Source organism: Syngnathus acus, chromosome 4 (genome assembly GCF_901709675.1).
Source record: "Syngnathus acus chromosome 4, fSynAcu1.2, whole genome shotgun sequence".
Lineage (NCBI taxonomy): Eukaryota > Metazoa > Chordata > Actinopteri > Syngnathiformes > Syngnathidae > Syngnathus > Syngnathus acus.
Window position 1 is genome coordinate 2,617,751 of NC_051090.1, and position 17,962 is coordinate 2,635,712.

At 45.6% G+C, this 17,962-nt stretch overlaps 3 protein-coding genes and 1 long non-coding RNA gene across 6 annotated transcripts; 3 read left to right on the forward strand and 1 right to left on the reverse strand.

Moving 5' to 3' along the window:
* Positions 1–5: 5 nt before the first annotated feature.
* On the reverse strand, positions 6–10,165 carry ssbp3b (single stranded DNA binding protein 3b). 3 transcript variants are annotated; one of them, XM_037250157.1, is made up of 18 exons: positions 9,964–10,165; positions 8,990–9,062; positions 8,601–8,662; positions 8,419–8,503; positions 5,326–5,415; positions 3,831–3,905; positions 3,583–3,645; positions 3,232–3,295; positions 3,005–3,078; positions 2,877–2,941; positions 2,754–2,802; positions 2,568–2,603; positions 2,445–2,496; positions 2,312–2,376; positions 2,134–2,212; positions 2,007–2,035; positions 1,822–1,923; positions 6–1,735 (listed from the first exon to the last, which is right to left on the reverse strand). In XM_037250157.1, the coding sequence occupies exons 1-18, from the start codon at positions 10,017–10,019 to the stop codon at positions 1,706–1,708; spliced, it is 1,149 nt and encodes a 382-aa protein (XP_037106052.1). In that variant the 5' UTR covers positions 10,020–10,165; the 3' UTR covers positions 6–1,705. The 3 variants fall into 3 exon arrangements, with proteins under 3 accessions (XP_037106052.1, XP_037106053.1, XP_037106055.1); XM_037250158.1 differs by lacking the exon at positions 3,831–3,905; XM_037250160.1 differs by lacking the exons at positions 3,831–3,905; positions 5,326–5,415.
* Positions 3,563–8,079, forward strand: LOC119122011. The gene is made up of 2 exons (XR_005097794.1): positions 3,563–3,669; positions 5,815–8,079. It is a non-coding gene; the product is annotated as an uncharacterized LOC119122011 (long non-coding RNA).
* A 439-nt stretch (positions 10,166–10,604) lies between the features above and the next one.
* On the forward strand, positions 10,605–15,344 carry acot11b (acyl-CoA thioesterase 11b). Its single transcript, XM_037248975.1, has 16 exons — positions 10,605–10,765; positions 11,182–11,368; positions 11,785–11,854; positions 11,988–12,048; positions 12,118–12,219; positions 12,369–12,504; positions 12,579–12,732; positions 12,870–12,989; positions 13,107–13,245; positions 13,359–13,414; positions 13,796–13,862; positions 13,953–14,036; positions 14,117–14,250; positions 14,326–14,457; positions 14,522–14,648; positions 14,752–15,344. The coding sequence occupies exons 2-16, from the start codon at positions 11,194–11,196 to the stop codon at positions 14,938–14,940; spliced, it is 1,746 nt and encodes a 581-aa protein (XP_037104870.1). The 5' UTR covers positions 10,605–10,765; positions 11,182–11,193; the 3' UTR covers positions 14,941–15,344.
* A 199-nt stretch (positions 15,345–15,543) lies between these two features.
* Positions 15,544–17,952, forward strand: fpgt (fucose-1-phosphate guanylyltransferase). Its single transcript, XM_037248976.1, has 4 exons — positions 15,544–15,674; positions 15,860–16,027; positions 16,165–16,257; positions 16,319–17,952. Exons 1-4 carry the CDS (start codon positions 15,584–15,586, stop codon positions 17,710–17,712), a joined length of 1,746 nt encoding a protein of 581 aa, XP_037104871.1. The 5' UTR covers positions 15,544–15,583; the 3' UTR covers positions 17,713–17,952.
* Positions 17,953–17,962: the final 10 nt, after the last annotated feature.

Consider the following 17,962-nt stretch of genomic DNA (forward strand, 5'->3'; position numbering starts at 1 on the left):
AACGATTTGTATTAAAGCCACATTTTATTCCATGCCTCAGTTGAATGATAATGTCTGTTAACTGTCTAATAAATAGCAATCGTGTCCGCGGCGTCCATATGTTCCCAGTGAATGGAAAAATTGAAAATATAATAAAAAATAAAAACAGACACTAGAAGTTAAGTTATTGTAAAATTATATTAACAATCAATCTTTCCTCAATTTTAAAATAAAAAAAAGAAGCAAAAAAAGGACAACACAGAGCAGACGTGTAATGTTCACAGGAAAAAAAAAAAAAAAAGAACCAAAAAAAACCCCTCATCACATTTACAAGACTGCTGCTTGCTAAGTTTGTAACGGCGCCGACTCACTCGCAATGGCTGTGCCAATATACGGAGTCCAAAATATTATCAATATATTACATTAAAAAATGTGGACAAAATAATTAAAGACCACAGTGAAAAAAAAAAAGTTTAAAAGCATGAGTCCACTTGGGGGCAGCACTGGGTCGCATGCTGAGAATGTCGAAAGAAAGCCGGTTGAACATTTATTTTACTAGAAATCCTTTTTTTTTTTTTTTTTTTTTTGCTACTATGCTACTTTTGGCCTTCCAGTACATAATTACCGTGCTAGACAAGTAACACTTGGACACGACTAGGAAAAAAAAAATACCAATAAGGCATAGTCGATCCACTGACGCGTTGAATTGTCTATCGAGGCCAGCGAGCTTTCTAGTAAAATGTGGAATTAACGTTCAAACGGCTTCCCAAATGTGTGTATTCGTTGGGCCACGTCTGAAAGTCAGATGGACTTACTGGGAAAGGTAAGAGCAGTCAAAAACGAAATGAAAAAAAAAATCCTAAATTTTTAAAAAAGGTCTAAAAATCTACCAATATTTGGCAGTTATTTCACCAGTTGAATTTTGATCAGGTTGTTGTCCAAAATCTATGGAGTCCGAACTACAGTGTTCCCCCACTGATGGCAACATTTCGATTTGGCCTAAGAAAAGCTTGACTTCTCTTGGCACCAAAGCACTACTTATATTCAGCAGGACTTTAGACTCCTCCAATTCAGCATAGTTCATTGCGACCAAGATGCTACAAAATGGCGTCAAAGCACTACTTGTTCAGATTTCACAGCGCTTTGGGCATGGGCACAAAAAATGGCAAATTGACCAACTAGTGCTTTTAAAAATCGGCTGTTTAATCATGATCATATTCTGCGAAATATTGGAGTTAGCTTGACCTCAAAAATCCGTATTGGCCGGGCCCTAGTGGATTTCGGAATAGGTGGGGGAACACTGTATGAGGGAGGGAAAAAAAAAAAAAAGTGTTTCAAGCAACGAGCTGGGCACGTATGGCGAGCAGCACCCAAAAAAAAAAAGAAAAAAAGCTCACAATGCACATGTACATGTATGTACACTCTCCAGTGTTTGAAGTGGACCCGATGGGGACAATTCCTGCGCAAATTCCGTCTGGGGAAAAAAAAGCAAAGCATCGCTCTCTCTTACTGTATCGTCGGGGTTATGTGTCGCCATCGTTACACTCGCCGCTTTTGTTCCGCGAGAGACATTTTCTTTGCCCGTCTTTCTGACGTGGAGTTTGGATCCCTGATTCTTTGCTGATGCCTCTGATCGAATGGGGGTTCGAATCCTTGGAATGATGGCAAATTACGAAGGGTAAGGCTGGCAAGGGGGGCGGGGGGGCAGAGGAGAGAGACGGGGGAGTCACACGCTCATCGTCATGGTTGGAGAGTACTGCAGAAGAGAGTTAGAAGATCAGTTACCCAAATCCTATTAGACCAGCAAATCACGAACGGGAGGCTAAGTGGGTGTGAGCTTACGTTCTCGCTCTGAAACGAGTGGAGGAAGTTCCCACTCAGCTCGCCATCATCCCTCGGGGTCCCCGGAGGATTGCTAATGCCGCTTAAATTGTTTGGAGAATTCTGAGGAGGAGAAAAAAAAAAGCATGAAATTATTATTGTGTAGATGCGCAGGGTTTGGTCACACGGCCGCTTGCGAGATTTACCTTGTTCATTCCGTCCAAATCGCCGGAGCCTAAACAAATAAATCTTATTTGAATGCCGATATCAGCACTTTCTACTTTTTTTTTCTGGTAATATTTTGAAAGTGTGCATTGCGGCAGGCGGTGTTACCTAGTGACCCGTTCATGTGGTGCGGTTCCATCCCAGCCATAGCCCCCAGGGGTCCGTCAGAGCCGGGGCCCATGGGGAACTGAAGCGGAAACACAATGTGTGGGATTGCACGGCCACTGGAAGGCTCACGAAGAAAAACAGCTACAGTTGCGGCTGCAATCTCAATGTCGTAACTTACATTATTTCGATTGCCGGGTCCAGTGTTGATCATGGTGTACAAATTGTCACCAGAATTGTTGGAGTCTGGTTAAACAAAAAAGATAAGCATTCATGTCGGCCGTCGTGGAAAATGTAAAAATATGAGTTTTCACCTGCGGGACTGGGCATGATGGGCGTCCCTGGTGGTCCTCCTCCAGATGCTCCCTTCAGAAAAAATGACATCATTAAACACCGGGAAAAAATGTGTTGGAAAATGAGCAAAGATGTCTTCTTACCCCGTACGCGCCGGGAGACGGTGACGAGTAAGGCATCTGAAAGAAACAACAGCCACCATTACTGACTAGAGAAGGCTAAAGTGTCATCATGGCCGCCGGTTCCGATGACACAAAATGCCGCAATTGCGTTCCAGGCGGGAGCCTCGCAGCACATTAACTTTTCTGTGCGGTTGTGTGTTTACTCACAGAATTAGCATTGTTAGGATTGGGCCACGGCCGACCGGTCCCCGGGCCCCTGGAAGGCAAAAGCAATGTTCAACCTGACACTTGCGCTCTGTGTGGAAAATATGAAGTGACGTGAAGGCTCACATGTTGACTCCTGGCATGCCGGGGCCCATGGTGTTGTGTGGGGGCCTCATCCCGCCACCAAAGTTCTGACGAGACATCACATTGTTTTATTTGGCGTTAGTGCTAGCAAAGAGACAATCTAGCGTTACCTGCGGGCCGGGCCCCATGGGCCCCATTCCTCGAGGGCCGCTCATTCTCTGCATGGGCCCCAAGTTAGGATGACCTGGAGGGAGGAGAGGAGACAATGCATTTCTTCACACCTTTACTTGAACAGATTCAATAGCGACTACACCCAAATGCGTGCCTCCTTTCTCCCCTCGGTAGTTAAAAAAGGAATATTTCGAGCGCTGACAGAGGAAATGGGAATGATCCTTACCTTGTGGTCTTGTGGGGTCCATATTAGGCAACATGGGATGCGGGCCGGGTCCTCCCCCTGGTGGCTGCGAAGGAGAAATGCATCATGTGAATTTGTCATTTCTAATGGATGATATATATTTTTTTCAATTTACCGCACCTTTATCTAAGTTAATATTGCAGTTATTATCACGTGACAGAAGTCAGCCAACCACCAGGGGGCAACGCACTAAGTCTTTATTAAGCAAGGCAAACGAATTTAAACAATACAATAGCATATTTATCCAGGTTAAAAAAAATTACATTTCTCAATTGGTCATTTCAACCTGGTCTATTTTTTTTTTCTTCCTCTGTTTGTGTGTTTGACTTTTACCTGGTTTGCCATCCTGATGGGGGGACCTCTCGGGCCGCCGGCGAAGCGAGGCGACATGAAGGACTGCGACACAAACAAGACATCTGCGTGAGATTTCCATTCAAAGCCTCAAGGCTCTTCCTTCCTTCCTCTCCGTTGTGCGAGCAGTGAGCGTCAAAAGAGCGAAGCAACGAGCGCCGCCGGCCGCTGTCCCGAAACGACGGCGGACGGCAAAACAAGGAGGGCCGCAGTGGGAGAGGGAGCGTTACCTGACTGTGGGGTCCCATCATATTGTTAGGGGGAGGAGGCTGAGGGTGAGGAGAGCCCTGGGGACCGGGAGGACCCTGCGGCATTGCACAAAATGATGGCAAAAGAGAGGAAAGGGGGGGGGGGAGTGAAGAGAGAAAGAGGGGCAAAGACAGAAAAAGAAAAGCAGGGTTACTGCAGGGCAGAGGACAGTTGGAGCGAGAGATGCAAAAAAAAAAAAAAGCAAGAACAGAATAAGCTGGCTATCGTGTTCCTGGAAGCTAAGCAGAAAGGAGCAAGCGAGTGAGACGTGGCCTTGAACGATGATGTGGGCTCTCTCGCCTGTCAATCAAGGAGGGGAGGAACCTTGCTGCATGCAGCATGTCATCAACGCTAATCAACCCCCCAAAAATAACAGCATCAATTAGGCTCCGTGCAATTAGCCGTACACTAACACTTGATGCGAAACTCTGGGAAGAGAAGCAGGCATCCAAGTTTTACACACTTACGAAGGATTCCGGATTGCGTAACCCCTCAAGAGCTATTTGGCCTCGTTCCGGTTTTGTTTTCACCCCGAGCCCTCTGTCGTAGGGCTGCATTATTAATGGAATTTAAATTGTGCGCCAATATTTTTGCAAACAGTAGTCAGCCAACCACTAGGGGGCGAACTAGTGCATCAAGGAGTATCGTCATAGCTGCAATCACAAATTATATCTTAGCTCTGTCATATTATATTTACAGTATCGAATTGGTAAGTTTAAAAATGTGTTGGTAGCTTTATTTTTTCAATTTATGACTCGTTCTTTCTATTTTAAAACCAGTTCATTTCATTTACTGTGCAGAAAAATGAGAAAGAACATTTTTACAGATGACTATTTTGGATGGGATCTATTTAAAAGACTTTTTCAGAGTTAATATCATTGCTTCATTGCGCACAGTTACCCAACGCTTGTCGAGATATTGATCTGACAGTAGGTGCAGCCTACTTCCATTTCTCCATTAAGGGGAAAATGGCCGCGCCACGCCTTCCTGTTTACAGCACTGGACGGCCCGTGCATACTAAACATCTCTGACGTTTACAAGTTCACCAAGCAGAGTCAAAACTAAACAAAAAGCTTGTGCCGTTCCTTCGCTTTTGTGGCAAGTTAGTGACGCTGCTTTCGTAAAATCCGAGCAAGTTTCCAAAAATCCCTCAATCCTAATTTTAGCAGCAGAGATGTTATGAAAATGAAATCTTGTCATTCAAAAGGCTTGGAACAAAATGTTCCCAGAGCTGTTAACGTAATGAACAAGAGGCCAGACTTAAGATGACTCAATATGTGTTCATGCTAATTTGGCATTTTGTCGATTATGTGAACAAGCACGCAGGTACACAAAAAACCGGAATCCTACGCATGAGTCACAAAATTGGATCATCAGTATTAGAGAACAGAGCCTAAGTGATTAAGAATGAATGAATGAACGGTGAATTTTGGGGGAAAATGTTTCTGGTATCAGTGAGGCGAGCGTTGCACCGACCTGGAAAAATCCAGGTGGCATGGGTCCTCCTGGCATGCCGTCACCAGGGGGTATCCCTCCCATTACGGGGCTGGGGGCCGCCGCTGCACTCTGAAAACAAAACAATTCATTCCAGTCAGCCATTTTGAACTGAAAAGAAGTTTTAGGAGCAATTAAGAGGAACTGAGATTTTAGGTGCCAGTCCGAGCTCGACCTTTTGGTTTCGAGTCGGGTTTACGTTTCCTCCCTATCATGTGCCTCGCAATAAATGGGATTTGCTATACTTAAACCGGTCCGGTCCATGAGGCAAATCCCGAGCCCCGCCGATCCACGATGGAGCGCCTGAGATAAGCATCAGGGGGGACTCGGTGAGTCAGTGGCTCCACAGCCGAGGCAGACCGGAGCGATTTCCTGCGCAAACCGCAGGCCTAATTCACTAATGTGCCATTTGCTTTGGTCACACACACACACACACACTCCTAATTGCCCGCGTCTTTTTCTTCCTTGTAGCGAAGGCAACATGAGATGTGCTAATGCCTCCTAAGCGGCACCGTTGTTGGGCTTCCAAAGAGGAGCGACGCAAGGGGAGGACTCCATTTTGGATGGCACGGCGACAAGGAGTGGCTACGACGCAAGGCTCGGACGTCGCATCAAATATGCAAACGCTGACGGGCACTAAAGGCATTAGTGGTCAAGAGCCGACACGCGTATCTACTCCCCCCCCCCCCTTATTATATCGGATGGGCGCAGGCTGCAGCTGCAGGACCACTGTGAAATACCTCAGCCGGGAGAGAAGTGAGGCCAGAAAGAGAAGTCGAGGCCCCGACACCTCCATGATGTGCAAACAAACACGCATTTTGTAGGTCTTTACACCTTGGTGTTATGGGAGAGAGGGGGGGGCACAAAAATGTTTAAGCGAGCATAGAAGGATTTATTTGATTTTTTTTTTTGTTACTTGAGGTAAGAGCTAAGTGTGTCACCGGGGGGCGGAGGCATTGTGACCTAATTAATACCACCTGTGTCTACCTGGAAATGTTCCTTTTGCTTGGCACAGGGAGAGAGGAGGCTGGATGCCAATATTTCTGTTGACTGCTAGTTTTTTGTCCAACCTTTTGTTCTTCTTGAATGTAAATTTTGAAGTATAATTTATTGAAGAGTCACGTAAGCAGCGGCAAATTGCACTTAAGTCTTCAAGCTTCCATGCAAGATTTTGCATTTCAGACATGCGCCCTTTCTACTCGACAATGATTGTTCTACTTCACTGCAGAGGATAAAGAATATATGCCGGTGAGTATTGCATTAACCAGCTGGAAGAATGTTTTGGGATTAATTGTAGTCGCAAAAAGTACTCGCAAGTTTTTGCTCACAAGTCAAAGCAAAAATCCCGTAAGCAGGGTCACTTGTATCTCAAAACACCCTATCGTCCCGTCAACATTGAGCTTTGGATCGGAAGTGATTCAGAACACAGATCGAATAAACGGCATGAGAGAGAAATGTTTGGAGAGACCACCCAATTGCCGCCTCCTGACCAAACCAAGTCTTAACAGCCCCTCTCTTCTTCCCTTAGAATCAACAGCGCAGAGAAAAAAAGGCCCCATGTTTAGCTTGTAAATGTTTAACCATTACTCAGCGTCGTAAAAGCCGGCCCGGATCCCGACTGGACTTCTCCGGTCCCGCCCCCTTTCGCCTCATGCTGGTGGGCATATGCCACGCTGCCGACCCCCCCTTCCCTTTTGCCAATCTGGCCCTCAACTCCCCTGACAGCCATCAATCAGCCGCTGACGCCATGGCGACGGGGCCCCTCAGGGAGCGCTCGGCATCGCCGGCGTGAGTACACCAGGGCTTTACGAGCGCCGGCGCGCACCAACGCACCTCCCCCACGCAGACAATGGCTACGCTCCAAGCACAAGTACTGTCCACACACACACGATAGTCTGAGTCATTATTTGTGATTTTCTTAATCCGATGAATCTATCAATCGACAAAAGCAATCGACAGATTACTCAATTATTCAAATAATTGTTAGTAGCAGCATTAATCGTGACTAATTAACTAGTTCGGATTTGCAACACAAAGCAAGTAAATGGACCAAGCAAGCACTGTCTTGTAACTCAAAAACCGCAAACTGGGTCACTTGTAAATCAAGGTGCAATCCTCAGTTTGCAAACCACACTACACAAAGCAAACGGAAGAATGTCGTTTGAGCCAACGAGCCGGCCTGGCAATCACGAGGCAAGTCGTTATTTAAAGGGCAGTGTGCCGCTGCTGACGCTCGCCGAGCTCCTAGGTCACCGGCGGGACCAGAAGGTCCGTTACCGTGACAACTATCTGCTGAAACCCGCCTCTCCATTTTAGCTAACCCCCCCCCCTCCCTTCCTGCCTGATGAGTCAACCCCCCTCTCCTCTCCCGAGCGCCGGCGGGCGAGCAGTCGTGTTTTTCTGCTGATGCCGTGAAAGTCTTCTAATTGACACTTGCTTATTTGACCGCCATGATAAAACCTTACAAAATGTATCACAATAAAAAAAAACGGGATCCATTTAAAAAGTAACACGCAATCACAAAAGTGTCATTGACCGGGTGTGCGATTCATACATTGTGGATCTCTTGGCCGTCTCCCCCTCGCTGCGAATCAATTGAGATGATCCCATTGCGAGTTAATATGCTTCTATGCGTACGGCTCTGACACGCTGACATCAGCATCTTTTTCCCAGAAACCAAATAAGCTCCTCCGTCGGTTGCGTCACCAACAGGGCAAGATTACGGACAGAGTCAGGAAAAAAAAAAAGCATTGAGATTTTTTTTTGTCATGTAAAATATCAATGATCAATAAAGTTTATGGTAACTTTATTTTAAAAAAATCTGCAATTTCAATTAATGACAGGCCATGAAGCAATTGAGGTCAAGAGGACGACTTGAGCCGCAACCGGCCAAGGCTGTTGATCCAGTCTGAACTAGTTTGCCGTCTAACGTACAAGTCATCCTGAGTAAACTCAAAACCGGAGTAATTTTCCACATGACCAATCTAGGAATTCGAGTTATTTAAAAAACAGAAAATGGAATTCCGTGCTGGGCGATGCAATATGTACGCCACAACACATGAACAGACTACTCACATAGTCGTGGAAGGCTTTGGCTTCACTGGAGTGGTCACATGTTTCTCTCCTCTCCGGCGCAGCGCAGTACAAGTCCCAGAATACACTGAGGACGACACGTGTTGACGTGAGAAAAACATCAGCACGTAAACAATCCCCGGCCGGACGTGTTTACACGGGGAGACGAGATCATCGGTGCTTACCACCACCAGGAATGCAGAAATCCAGGGGGTTCTCCGAGTGTTATGTTCTTCTCCCATCGTATCTGGAGAGGATGTTTGGAATTTTAAAACACTTTATATTAAATGATGAAAAAAAATGTTATCAGGATTGGGTCGATACCAGTTTTATTTGAAGGTATCGGGTAATTGTGGGGGTTGCCGATACTGCCACAGATACTACGTAAGGCCCCCCCCTCTAATAAAGTCATCCTCGCCAGTAGTCGGCGCTATATTGCGACAATTTGACACATTGGCTAATTGTCATCTGCAGGTACTCTGTATTGGTGAGTACTTATGAATATTTATATTGGTCTGAAAATGTGAGTCAGTCAGAAAGTGCAAGACTGAAAATATCCACCAAGGGCACCTACCTCTGACAAAAAGGTCTGTGCAGACTTTTGTGCTCCTATGTGAAGCAAATACTCATAAACGTAGAGAGCTAACCTGTGGGAAACAAACCAGATTTTTAATTCAAGCTATAAAAAAAATATTTGTAAGACAGTCATTCTACTACATCACTACACTTGCATTATTTTACCAGCGAGGACAAAGAGCTTACTAGTTCATGGAAACTGACATTGAATAAATGCTCAACCAGCTTTGTTACTATTAGTGCACCAGAGTAGTTTACTAGCAAGGTTTTATTGCATAGTAGTAAACCCAAAATTGCACTAGTATCGGGTAAAAAAAACCCACCTTGTTGGCAAGACACGCGCTTTTCTAGTTTTCCCAAGTCGTTCTACAAGTGCACTGAATTGTCGTACTAGTAAAGAGTTAACTAGTTATTACACGACTGGCAATCACTGATACAGAATAAATGCTCAAACGTCTTCCCATACTTGTGCAGGCCTTGTGAACAATGGCTGCCAAGCAAGGCTGTGGCACAAACACTTGCATGGGGCTCCGAACACAAAGTGTGGCGGAGGGGAGAGCAACAGTATATCGTGCAGAAATGACACAAAACGTCTGCAAGGAAGGCTTGACGAGAAGGCAAACGATCGAAAGCAAGCTTGGAAAGAGCTCCGCACGCAAAACAATATAGTGTGCAGCCAGGCGATGTTATTGTTTTCTACCTTTCGATTCGAGCCAAAATGTCACACTAGTGCTCGTTATTCGAGTCGCTATTTACAGGCGGAATATATGGCTAGAAAATTAAATTGAAATTGGGACAAAGGGGGATTTTTTTTTTTTTTTAAATAGGCGGCGATAGACAAGGCGGTTCATTCAATTCTATTCTCGGTAGCAGGAAATCGCCTCTTGCTAGCCTGTCCAGCGAACAACAGGCAAGTTGCGAGGGGAGGAGAAAAAAAAAAGACGGCACATTCGTCACTATTTCTCGCCTTACTTTTCTCGTGCTTGGACGTCCGACGGCACTGGGGTTCCTTTGCCTTTTGGGAACATTGTTTCTTGTGGTAGAACAGTCGGCTTTCTTGCTTATTTTTGGTTGTTTTTTCCCCCCTCGCCACTCTATTTCATCTGTCGGTTCATCGCGACCCTCTCACACTCCAACCGCACTACACTGGTCCTCCTCGCTCGATAACTCAACCGAGCTTGGTCCATGCAGGGGGCGGAGACAAAGGCGGGGCTAGCGTTCTGATTGATAGTCTTGCTAGCCAATAAGCGTGTGGGACTTTATTTAATGTGGACCTCATCGTGCGCATTGTTTATTGAGCTGATAATTGCGTAAAACAGTTTTTGTTGAATACATTAATTAATTTCACTTAATTGAAAAGCTACAAAAGTACAACCTCACAATTTTGTAAAGATTCAATTACTGTAAGATACTTGGCTACGTTGCAATGCAAAGTATTCACTGCAGCTTGTATTATAGAACTTACTGCCCTTTAAAAATGAGCAAGTGTAAATAATGAGTAAATATTCGGAGCATTTTAACCTAAGAAAATATAAATTCCGCCTTAAAACTTAAACCAGTTTTATCCCTCCCTCTTTTCTCCTTCCCACCTCGCTCTCTCTCCCCCTCCTGTGGCGAGCGTGTTGTAACAGTATTTCGGGTGTGTGTTGTTATTTAAGAATGGGGAAATGGAGCAAGAAAGCCCCTTCCGGGTTGCCGTCTTTCCCACTCAGTTTTCCGCCATTTGAAGGACTGTCAACTCGTCTTTGAAAGCCGGAGTCCCTTTTTTCAATCGGTAAGTTACTTTTTGCGATCTTTAGAGTTCGGCAAACTCTTTTCTTTTCTTCTTGGATCACACAGACAAGCTTCAAATGTTTACGACAGCGTTGTTTAGCCCGTATGACACCTGGATTAAGATGAAAGGTCATTGCAAGGATAAATCCAAATGCATGACCTCTTTTGCAACTAATGTCGTGTGCAGTTTGTTTGTAGCAGTTTGGTTGTTGCAATTTTGTAAAACGACTTAATACAAGTGCCAACCTGCAAATGAGAGCTCAAGAGTGAAGCGACCTGCAGCGAAGTTGGGTTTAAGGGTGTGCACACTTATGCAAAAACATCATTTCCGTTTTTTTCCCAGTCTTGAAAGTGTTCAATGTAATTGCAATGCTGCAATTGACTCCCAGCCACGTCGCGTGTCTCCCGTCTGTACAGCGTGGGTGAGCCATGACGTCGGAGGAGGCCAAATGCGCTGGCGCATCGGTGGAGATTGGCGAGGGCTACAGGAACCCCACCGAAGTCACCATGAGTCAGATTGTGCTGCCCTGTCACTCCAATCACCGCAGCGAGTTGAGCGCCGGACAGCTGCTCAAGTGGATGGACTCCACAGCCTGCTTGTCAGGTGAGCAAATCGAAATCGAGTGTCGAAGATAAAACTGATAAGACAATGACCAAATGTAACCTATCTATAGAGGTAACCTCGTGGTTTGTTTCTTTGTTGTTGTACTTTGTACTGCTCCTTCCTAGTATTATCAGGGCATAGTGGAGCTCAAAATGCAACATCACCTAAGTGGAACTCTAATTCACAAACATAAACGTGCAGGAAATTGCACAGAAAGTGAATAAATGGAGTTGGAAAAAGTTTCATACATGTTTAATGTAGCACCTATTACTGCCCCCCCCCCAATAAATAAATAAATAAATGGATTTTTAATGATGGATACACAATAGAAAATCAACAAAATACGTATTAATTCAAATTGAAATGTAAAAATTGCATTCTACTACATTGCAATGTGGATTTTATTGCGATTACAGCCGAGAGACACGCAGGCTGCTCCTGTGTCACGGCGTCTGTCGATGACATCCACTTTGAACACACCATAGGGTAAGAACCGAATCAACACCGGTCATTGGTCTTGGTAAAAAAAAAAAATTCATGCTACCAAGATATGCGGCCTAGCCTATATTGATGCCATCATCACCCCTCTGTGTTGATTGTAAGCTTGTTTGTGTTGCAGTGTGGGAAATGTAGTCACCATCGTAGCCAAGGTCAACAGAGCCTTCACATCCAGTATGGAGGTGGGTGCTCCTGACTGATTTTACCATTAAAAATATTCAAGTGATCTCACTTCCTTATTTCCCGTTTAGGTTGGCATCATGGTGACATGCGAGGATCTCTACACTGACACTCACTGGAGGGTTTGTCAAGCCTGTGCCACCTTTGTGGCCAGGAGAAGGGAAACTGGAAAGGTAGGAACGAAAATATTGAGACATTGCACGCAAATGTTTTGGGCTTTTTTTTTGCATCACGGGCGTGGTTAGGAATATTGGAAGGCAAAATTCCCATACATTTTTGGAGAACCCCCTGATGGGTGTCCCAATACATTTGTCCACCACAGGTGCAACTGAAGCAGCTGACCCCTCAAACACAAATGGAGCAGATGGAGTACAGCCTGGCAGCAGAGAGAAGGAGGATGAGGCTCATCCATGCCGAGATCATCACAGACCTGCTGAGCAGCAGCACGGCACAACTCGGTATTAACTCCCGCCCCCAGATTTTTCTCGATCCGCATCGCACAACGCCAATAAAGACATTCTATTGTATGCAGGCGAATGCCAAGAGTACCAAGACGCCGTGCCGGCCGAGCGCACCCGAGTGGAGAGCGTGGAGCTGGTGCTGCCGCCCCACGCCAACCACCAAGTCAGCACCTTCGGGGGCCAGATCATGGCTTGGATGGAGAATGTAGCCACCATTTCGGCAAGGTATGAGAGGACTAAACCCCTATTTAGCAAAGAGGCCAAGCGCGCTTGCTTCAAGCTGTTTGTTACTCCATGGGCAGCTGAATTTGACCAATAAATCGCTGCAAAGGAATTTATTGTCTCTCTCCTTGTCATTATAGTCGCTTGTGTAATGCCCATCCCACCTTGAGGAGCATTGACATGTTCCATTTCCGTGGCCCGTCCCACATCGGCGACCGACTGGTACTGAAGTCAATTGTGAACAACGCATTCAAGCACAGGTCAGTCTTTAGCCAAAATAATATAACAATAAACCGTCACGAAGAAAGCCTCCTATGTCGATCGCAATTAGAAGAGGGTGTGCACACTTTTGCAACACCGTTAATTTGATGTTGCAGCATGGAAGTGGGAGTGTGCGCTGAGGCCTACCAGGGTGGAGAACCTCAGCGTCATATCAATAGTGCCTTTATGATCTTCGAAGTCCTGGATGCTAATCGGAAAGCGCGCACGCTACCTCGGATAAGACCCGAGCCTGTGGTGAGTCAGCCATGTTGTTTGTAGTCGAAGCGATACAGCCAAAGAAATTCGGTAAAATAAAGACTGTTGGGATAATTATAAATGTCAATCAAATTTTTGTTTTTGTTTTACAGGACGGTAAACGACGTTATCAAGAAGCTGTTGCCAGAAAGAAGATCCGTCTCGATAGGTGAGTGGAAAAGCTCAGCGTTTTTACAAATAGTTTTCTCAGCTCTTGAATGCTCAGGTTTACAAAAAGGCATGATGCTCCTTTATTCAAATTTCGATATAATTCATACATTTCAATTTGCTTCAAATGAGAAGTAACGCTGTGTGCACAGCGTTTGTGTCGTGCAGCGGAATCTTTTGTTCCGCGTCCTCAGCATGTGACATAGAATGTTAGTGCTGAGCCCAGCTGGCCGGGCATAATACGCCAATTGTTTCCAGCTTTCCTTCTAATCTCATTTTTATTCGGCCCAACATCGGACCCACTACAAGAATGTTTTCCTATTGCTTCGGGTCTTGCTTTTGTTTTTTTCTTTCTAGAGTAAATGCTTGCTTGTGCGTGCAGGAAATACATCATCTCCTGCAAGCAAAATGAAGTGCCTCTGTCCGTACCCTGGGATCCAAGCAACCAGGTATGAGTCATTCCAAAGACGCAATTCCATATGCCGGCACTCGAGCGAATAAAATGAGTTTGACAACCCTGTTTCGCTTTCCTCGGTCAGATGTACTTGAGCTACAATAATGTCTCCGCTCTGAAACTGATGGACACCGTAAACAACTGGGTGTTGACCTCGGAAAAAAACAAAGTGAGTACTAACAGCGGTCACTTAACCCTCATCGGCCATTTTTGACCTCTTTTGTTTTCTCCATTGACCGCAATTTATAGGTCAGACTGTACACGTTGGAGGAGAACCAGACGCTGTGCTTCAAAGTGGAAATGAACGTGAGCGTGTCGGCCGAGCAGACCTTCCACCTTCTCTCGGACCTCGGGAGGAGAAAAGAATGGGACCGCCATTATCAGTCAGTCACTTGTTGAAAGCGAGCGATGTCAGCTTAATGTTTCATTGTTAAGCACATGTTGGGCTTTCCCGCAAGGGCGTGCGAGGTGATCACGCAGGCGGACGAGGACGACACCATATATCGCGTCAGGACGCCCTCCACCCGAAAAGGGGGCAAAGGTCAGGATTTTATCTTGCTGGCATCTTGTCGGAAACCATGTGATGTCAGGTATGTTGTGACACCGTGTGCTAAAGTTTGAACAGCGCTGAGCTGAGAGTTTTGACCCTCGTAGGGATCCGTATCTGATCGCGTTGCGATCTGTCACGCTGCCCACTCACCCGCCAACTGCGGACTACGACAGAGGAGAGGTTCTCTGCGCCGGATTTACAATCTTGGAGGAGTCCAGCGCGGTCACTAAGGTTCTGCATTTGCCAACATTTTGCTCGCCGCCATTTTGTTTATTTTTTAACTGTGATTTGTGTAGAAAAACAAAGTGCTGAGAAATAATCTATTTTCTTTCAGGTCACCTATTACAATCAGGCCACACCAGGAGTTCTTCCCTACATCTCAACAGACATTGCCGGACTGTCCTCGTCTTTTTACAGCGCTTTTTCCGCCTGTAGTAACTTCCTTGAGGCCAACAAGGACCGCTTGGCCACATCAACTCCGCAGGTCACATATGCAGCAGATACTCTGCGAAAGGAGCCGTAGTACTGTATTCTCTCTTGCATTCATATTATGGGCATTTGTCAAAGTGCCAAGGAAATACCGCGTGTCGTCAAACCTCGTTTCAAGGGCATAGGATAAACAGTTATTGCGCAAGATTGCACAAGGATGCCTTTTATAGCTTTAACGGAACTGTCTGGAAAATGAAATTGTGCAATAATTATTAATCTAGTGGATTATATTTTCTTATTTCATCTCATCTTTTGGCAATTAGTGTAATTATCACTTGTGATTGGTACTGGTTAATGTTGAGTTTGAGCATGACATGGCGATATAACAGAACATGGCCAAGTAGCAGCAACAATAAATGTTTTTAAAATATTAAACAAGCTATATTGTCAGTTGTGTACTCCAGAGGAATGCGGACAGTAAATTGAGAGAAAAAAACATTTTGGTATATAAACAGAAGTCACAAATGAAGGTATAATCTGTTTTTGTTTTTTGTTTAAAGTTTTTGTATTGTGATCCTATCAAGTCTGTAACACTGTCAATGCATAAAATAGTCAAAAATCATAAATAATTTTACGTAGGTTTGATTAAAAATGAATTTAAAATCTCGCGGTATAACACGGTCATGTGACCAAAAACCCGGAAGTGAAACAGGAAGTGATTTCAAGACATACACGAGATGGACTCGGGAGCAAACATCAATAAAAATTGCGTCCAAAAATTGCAAATGGCAACCAAAGAAAAACTGAGAAAATTCAACAGTTTACGTGGTAGGTTTTTATCAAGCTTTCTTACAGTAGTTTCCAAGTCCTGTATTGGATTTAGGCTGTCAACATTTAGTTAGTTTGCCAAGTTGTTTGCGTTACTCTGATACACCATGATGGTTTACATTTACATTGTTTCACACTATTTTGTGTAGTGAAAAATAATATGGTGCCTTGTGGTGTGCCTAAAGGTCGAGATGTTGCCTGCGGTGAGTTTTGGGACGCGGTGGTCGTGACTTCCGCGGATGAGAGGCAAAAAGATGCTTACGAGCTTCAGATAAAGGAAAAAGTAGACAGGAAAGAGCTTCCATTTGGAGTTCACTACAAAGTCTTCTCGGATCCACCTGGATATAAAATAGGTGAGTGTGCTCAATTACTATGACTGTCTTTATTTAGTCGTATTCATTAAAAAAAATGTTGGGCAGGCTTTCCAGTATAAATTGTTTTGATTTTCTTTGTGTACTAAATTAAACGAACAATTATTTACGCATTCTAGGCAATGGCGGCTCTACTTTATATGCTCTGCAGCATCTCAGTGACATCTTTGGCAAGACTCTTTGCAGGATGAGAGTCATCATGATCCATGCAGGTTGGCGCTCAATCTAGTGGATGAAAAAAGAATTTTATTTAATTCTTAACTGTTCACCCAGGTGGCTCGAGTCAGCGCTTACCCAGTGCCAGCGCTCTCGGGAAGATCTTCACCGCCGTGCCGCTTGGCGAGCCCCTCTACCAGATGCTGGAACTCAAACTAGCCATGTATGTGGATTTTCCCAATCACATGAAGCCCGGCGTGCTGGTGACCTGCGCGGACGACATCGAGCTCTACAGTATCGCCGAGGGTGAGCGTGTTGCATTGGACAAGCCCGGCTTCACCGCTTTAGCCCACCCATCGCCGCTTTCCATCGGCACCACCCACGGCGTGTTTGTTTTGAAGCCGACTGAGGACGCCGAATGGTCGGAAATGGAGAACAGAACCTGCCTGCGCTTTCTTCACAAACCAAGCATCGAGACGATGCGCGACACGGGCGCCGTTTTTCAAAGGAGAAGCGATTGTTTTCCTCTTTCTGATGCCGAATTTGTCTACACGGACAGTACCTACTATGTGGACTTTGATACCTCACAGCGTCTCCTCGGTATTTTGAAAGAGGTGGCACCGCTGGAGTGCGAGATCGACGCCTACGGCGATTTCCTCCAAGCGTTAGGCCCGCTGGCTTCGATAGAATACACTCGCAACACGGCCAATGTCACCAAAGAGGACGACGGCCTGGTAGAAATCCGCCAGAAGATTTTCCGTCTCCTGCGGGGAACGCCGCTCAACGTTGTCCTCCTGAATAACTCCAAGTTTTATCACTTGGGGACCACGAGGGAGTACCTCTTCCATCTCACCGGGGATGACGCCCTGAGGAGCGAGCTGGGTGTCTTATCTTCTGCGTTCAGCGTGGGACCCGATCCAAAGACCGATGCAACCTCCTGCGTGATGCACAGCGTCCTGAAACCGAATTGCTCCCTGGGGGCCGGATCCGTGGTGGAGTACTCCAGACTGGGCGAGGGGGTGTCCGTGGGTCGGGATTCGGTGCTCAGCAGCTGCTGGGTCAATCCTGGTTCTTCGGTGCCCGATGGCGTCTTCATGCATTCGCTCTGCGTGACCCAGCAAAACAGAAGCGGCTTCGTAACCGTCGCCTTTGGAATAGACGACAACTTAAAACGCTGCGTGAAAGCTTCCGCGTCTTTGGACTCGTTGACTCTTTTTGGCGTGACTCTGGAAGCCTGCGTGACCTTTTGGGGACTGGACTGCCACGACCTAAAGTTCTCTGGTGATGTGTCCAGTTTGTGGACCGCTTGTTTGTTTCCAGTTTATGAGGACCAAGAACGCTCGTTCTCTGTGTCGCTCAGCATGTTGCAAGCGGTTCTGGACAGATGTCCTTTCACCTTACCTAAAGACCTCAAATTAATATCCATGCATGAAGCACTGCAGTGTAAGAACCTGAAGGAGATGCTGAACTTTAGGAAGGGACTCTATCATGACATCACACAGAGATCTTGAAGCTCATAGGCACTTTTAACGTGTCTCATAAGCGCCAACCCTAATCTTTATCTGACCTCTGTCGCCATCTACTGGGATATGTTTGTCATTGCAGTGATTTACAAATGTGAATTTCACAGAAAAGACTGGAGTCGCTTTTCAATGGGCTTCTTTCCCGGCCCGAGGAAAACAATGATTCTGCTTATCTTGTATGTTTCCCATCATGAATTAAACCCCCCCCCCCCACGGGAATTTAACATCCTTGTGTCAT